This window comes from Apaloderma vittatum, unplaced genomic scaffold, assembly GCF_000703405.1.
Source record: "Apaloderma vittatum isolate BGI_N311 unplaced genomic scaffold, ASM70340v1 scaffold1861, whole genome shotgun sequence".
NCBI classification, from domain to species: Eukaryota; Metazoa; Chordata; class Aves; order Trogoniformes; family Trogonidae; genus Apaloderma; species Apaloderma vittatum.
This window is the reverse complement of record NW_009697199.1, coordinates 1-5,575: the sequence shown is the minus strand read 5'-3', so window position 1 is coordinate 5,575 and position 5,575 is coordinate 1. Positions and strand designations below refer to the sequence as shown.

General features: G+C 43.0%; 1 protein-coding gene across 1 annotated transcript in view; it reads right to left on the bottom strand.

Moving 5' to 3' along the window:
* Positions 1–4,632, bottom strand: part of ENTPD4 (ectonucleoside triphosphate diphosphohydrolase 4) — a gene marked incomplete at its 5' end in the record, with an annotated part of 5,244 nt that extends 612 nt beyond the window's left edge. The window contains 10 exons of the mRNA XM_009877464.1: positions 1–82; positions 313–398; positions 985–1,309; positions 1,417–1,583; positions 2,303–2,433; positions 2,559–2,618; positions 3,239–3,342; positions 3,429–3,579; positions 4,042–4,247; positions 4,414–4,632. The exon at positions 1–82 is cut by the window's left edge and continues 104 nt beyond it. Coding sequence (XP_009875766.1) covers positions 1–82; positions 313–398; positions 985–1,309; positions 1,417–1,583; positions 2,303–2,433; positions 2,559–2,618; positions 3,239–3,342; positions 3,429–3,579; positions 4,042–4,247; positions 4,414–4,632 — 1,531 coding nt within the window. The remainder of the gene's footprint in view (positions 83–312; positions 399–984; positions 1,310–1,416; positions 1,584–2,302; positions 2,434–2,558; positions 2,619–3,238; positions 3,343–3,428; positions 3,580–4,041; positions 4,248–4,413) is intronic.
* Positions 4,633–5,575: the final 943 nt, after the last annotated feature.

Sequence of the window (5,575 nt, the reverse complement as noted above, 5' to 3'; positions counted from 1 at the left end):
TTTCAATTCGCTGTACCACACGGGGAAAGAAAAGCCACTGTGAAATACTTCGTACATCCAGGCAGACTTAAAACACTGGTACCTAGAGAAAAGAGTGGCATAAGGTCAGGCCAGCAGTTACAGAGGCCCAGAGGGCTGGCGAGTGCAATTAGACACATAATTATCAGCACTTTTTTTTTTATGGCTGACGCAATATTTAAGGTTATATTCACACTTTCAAGGATTTCATTAAATGGATCGTTTGCACATGACCTCGACTTCTCCCTGGCAACTCTGCATGAATGAATTCGCTGTACAAACACAAACACTTACTTCAATCTGTGGAGATCAGCATGTGATGCATAAAGACCACGGTCAAAACGTTCCCGGAGGACAGACCACTTAGTGGCACAATAATCCTTCAAGAAAAAAAAAAAAAAAAAGACTTCAGTATTGCTTCTGCCTTGAAAAGAAAAAAAAGACACTAGATAAGATGCTCTGTAAATACCGAAATCTAGAAAACTCAAAAATAGCTTCCCTTGCACTCCTGTTAAGTCAGATCACAAACTTCACGATATTTTCTGTAACATTTTGATCCATGCATAGCATTTGTGGTTAAATTAATATTCAGGAGCACTTAAACTCCTCGGTCATGTATCTGGAGACGGGTCACTGCCAAAGCAGGTGATATTCCTCTACTTTATGCTGTAGCCTTTACTTTAAACTGTCCCCAAGCAGCACAGGTCTCCCTGTTATCAGTAGTTCTGCTGGAACTTGACTACAGTGAATCCTTTTCCCTCTACAGTCAATTTTACAATTGCGCCTTAAAACACGTACTCGAAAAGAAAACCCAGTGAGGAAAACATGTCCCGTGACAGTTCATTGCAAGGTAAAAGGATTTTAGATCTTTAAAGGAAGAGTTCTGATGCAAGAGGTTTGGAACAAAATGCTTCTAGAGAGTAGCTGCTTTAAAATCGAAAAAGTTTAATCTCATGAACACTTTACCTTTGCGGCTTTAGTAAATCTAGCAGCGTTGTAATCTCCTCCCATGCGTAACACGTCCTCGGTGCAGTAGTAGAACTCGGAGAAGCCATAGAACTCGCTGTTCTGAAAGTGCACGGTGGGCTGGTAGACGCCATTGAGAGACGTCTGTGTTTCGTTCGTCTTATTCATGAACGGCTGAATAATTTCCCGACACAGATTAAAATCTCCTGTTCCCCGCAGATACATTCTCTGCCCATTTTGCTGGATTTCATCCTGAGCATCCAGCGGCAGGCAAGGGTCTAGGTAGGGCGAATCCGAAGTCAGGCCAGTCTGTTGGCCCAGCAGTCTGAACAAAAGAGCAAGCGCAGAAACGTCAAGCTCCGAGACACATCAAAACAAAGCATCCTCGTTTAAAGAATCTCCAGCAGGGAGCCCACCTCTCCCAACAGTTACCTGTTTTTAAGCGCTGTGCTGCTAAACACACTGTCTTCGTACCGCTGGCGTGCTGCGTTTCCTCCAAAGCCGAGGAACGTTGCCACGTAGACTCGATACACGTGCTCAGTCTGATGAGCGTCACAGCCCAGGTTGAATTCTGCAAGTAAGTTTTTGGCAACTTCCTCCTGTGGCAACACAAGCACCGAGATTAGACATAAACATGAACCAGAGCGCGAGTTCTTTGGATGACGGGATTCCCTTGACATTTTTAAACTTTGCTCCTTGTTTATTTTGCTTTTCACGTTACCTTCTACTCCCTAGAGGGAGGGAGGCATACTGACTGCAGAGAAATGCTTCTCACTGAACTCTACGGACACTAAAATATCTTCTCCTATCAAAAAGGATGTGCTACTACTAATCTCCACATCACCACCGCTGGTGCTGAGGATGTAGGTGATAATTAATCAAACTGTATCGTTAGCCCCATGTCCTCTTAATTCAGTTTCCACCAAACCAACTTAAAGGAAAAAGCAATATCTTACCTAAGTTTTTACATAAAAGAACCACACAATTTTTGGTTTCTAAACTCCAAGACACAGTCTCTTAAGTACAACACAATTTTAAAGATTGTACATACATACACACATAACAATGAAAAAATGCACGTCCACTAAGAAATTTATACTAACTGAAATGAATTTCCCAAATGAACAAAATACAAATGACTTGCTTAGCTGATGAAGGACGGGTATTTCCCACCTTGCCTCGGTTTTGGCGTGCAGCGCAATGAAGAATGGGACTCAAACCAAGGAGAACAAACCAACAACTACGCATTAAAATAAATCAAAAGGAAAAAGAAGGAAGTTGCACAGATAATAACCTGCTGCGAAGAGGCAAAGCTTACAGTTTTAGGGACTTCGTACGCTATCTGAGTCGACACTCCGCCCATGTCAAGAATACCCACTGTCCTCTTACGGAAGATGGCCTCTTTGTTTTCGCTGCCGGGGACGTGCACCTCCACAACCGCTTCATCCTCTGGAGAAAACAGCGACAAGCAAGTGAGAAATACAACTTGGGTGTGTAAAAATACACTACGGGCGGTGAAAGCACAGGAACACACTCAAAAGTCCTTCCTAACATCCAACTTTTAAAACACTTACCATCATCTGTATGCTCAAATCTTCCGAGAACAAAGTTGATGCCAATCCATGCGTACACTCCTACGGGTGTGAGAAAACATATTTTGAGATTTTAGGAATATCTGGTACATATCATTGTAAAAACAAAACTTTTTTTTTGCACGTGAGTTAAGATATATCTCAGCTTACGTTCTGTTATATAAAATACTCAGAAGTTAAACACTCCTGACAAGTTATTCTAGTCCTTCTCTCTCAAGTTAAGGCTACAACAAAAAACCTAATTCAAGGTGTTCAAGACAGTCTGATGGGGAAATTTCAGAAAAAGCAAGCACATCAGCTGTTCAAGTGATTTTAAGCCTCTAGCGAGTTCATCACATCCCCTAGAAAATCATTTTTCCCTGCAAAGCTTCTTCCAACAAGAATGTTGGGCCTTACCCTTATCCCTCCCTCTCCAAAGCCAGAGAAAACAGATTAAAACTCCTCCTAAATACAGATAAGTCACATTCGCTGCTAATTCAAAACCATTTAGACAAGTTAGAAGATCACAGCAGATGATCATCTCCACACTCCATATGTTGCTACTGAGGAATAAGGTCTCTCAACCAGAATTTTAAAATCAACAACAACAAAAAGTAATATTCAAATTGTACCATGAAAGTAAGAAACATTTTAATTATTTTTTTCCCCCAACATTAACTTACCTTCCTGTTTCCCTGAAATAACCTCTGCATGTGAGTCCGAAAATAGAAAATCGAAATGCACAGGAATATCAGTGAGCAGATCTTCAAGTATTGCCTTCTGCTGGCTGCAAAATTACATTTTGAAAAGTTAAAAATAGCCAGACCCACCAGGACTGCTATTCTAAATGCTAAAAATAAGGCAGCCAATAACCTTTCTGGCAGAATCCTCATTCCCGCAGTACACAGAATATAAAGAGGAGTCTCTTTGTGTTTTGCACGAGGCACGTGTTCGGCAGCAAAGCTCAGAAGTGGAGAAATATAATCACTGACCTTTTCAGGAGAGCTGGCAAACTCCGAGATGCCTAGGGAAGCAGATAAAAACGAGAGTGAGGCAACTCAAGCTTTGGGCATTTTCTGGAAAAATCATGATAACCAACGCACAGAGAAGAAAATAAGAATGACACTAACACTCCATCATCCTCTAAAAAATAAAAACCTGCATTGGATGTACTACCGATCTATATAATTGGTGCAAACGGCTTTAGAGAAAGCCAATTATTTATTCATTAATTAAAGAGAACCAAGTTAACCGGCAACTGTCTTTGTCCACAGAGAAACCTCTCCCTCCAGCCCCTCGGTGTCACGTTTCACAACTGAACAAAGCTCTCCACAACCCAAACTCTAAGAAATCCGGAGGAGTGCCACACCAACAGCTTGAAAGCGTCCTTCACCCAGATGCTTTAAATATGGGGTTTGAAAAAGCAAAGTTAGGAAAGGTGACTACCTAGAAAATCACATCTGAAACGAACTGATCTTTCCAGTACCTGGCTTAATTTTCATAACCACTGGTTTTCTGTTTTTATCTCTCATCTGTTTGATGTCCAACAGATCGTGCGGGTTGCCATTGTGCCGTGGCCAACAATACACGAAAATCCTAGAGCCGCTGCTGCCGCAGTCCACAACGATTCCGTAGTTCAGATTGGGGTTGTTTGTGTCTGTGGCTTCAGTGTCAGTTACGCGAGCAAAGTATCTAGAAGAAAACTTAGGTAAGGAAAGCTTCAGAAAAAAAATAGGAAATTTTACTCATACTTTTTCCACACCATTCACGTGTTTTACAGACACAACCTGTCCGTGTTTGCTCTTTCACGTCAAAACTAAGTCTCGTTCCTTTCCACAAAAGCCTTTTCAGGTCTCACCTGTGGAATCTTTTGTCCCTGTAGGCACGCCCGTACTTGTTGCGGATCACTACCAGAGAGTAGTACAGCAAAGAGACAGCGGCAGCCAGTATCCCTATCACCACGATCTGTCGCAAAGTGGTGTTGAGGATGCGCGGACATCCCACCGGAGAGATGCTGAAGTGCCAAGAAGCAGGAAGCAAACAGGAGATGCTGATCCTAAAACCCAAAGAGGATAACCTGCTTTAAAAACAGACTTCATTACCATAACGTCCAACACATTCTGAAAGAAGCCAAGGACAAGGAGATTCTTCATAAAGCTTCTTGGCTTTGCTCAAGCTTTGCTTTGCTCAGGCTCTGACTTAGGAGCGTAGTCAAGACACTATTCCCACCTTTGAATTAATGATCAGCTACAAATTCATGATTAAGTTCCCTGTCCTTCACTCAAAAGACATCACAACAGTTCCTTTGGGATTCTTACCTCCCCATTTTGGGATCTGGCCACCAAAGAGAACAACCAGTCGGTGTCGAAACATCAGCCGGTCACCTCAGACTGACAAGGTACATGAACCATTCTCAAAGCCATTGCTGCTCTGTTTCTGAATTAAAAAGAAAACACAGATAATCTTCCAGCTAGTGTTATGAAGAGCACTGCCAGCAGCTCAAGGGATGTGATCCTTCCCCTCAGCTCAGCCCTGGTGGGGCACATCTGGGCCAGATCTGGGCATAGGTCCAGACCGGGGCTTCCCAGGGCACGAAATACATGGAGCAAGTTCAGTGTAGGGCCACAAAGATGATGAAGGTACTGAAGCATCTCTCAGGTGGCGAGAGACTGAGAAAGCTGGGCTTGTTTTCACTCAAAAAAAAAAAAGAGATCGGTCTCATCAATACGTAGATGTTTGACTGTGGAGAATGCAGAGAAGGAAGCAAACTTTTCTCGGTGACAAGACAAGAGGCAACGGGGGCAAACCGAAACACAGGCAATTCCACCTGAACGTAAGAAAAAGCTGCGAGGGTGGCGGGACCCTGGAACGGGATGCTCGGAGAGACTGTGCAGTCCCCATCCCTGGAGATACTCCAAGCCTGGCCCAACACAGACCTGGGAAATTCGCTCTCGGTTTGCAACACTTAAAAATAATGATTAAAAAAAGCCACCAGACAAACGCCGACACCTCAGCACGGG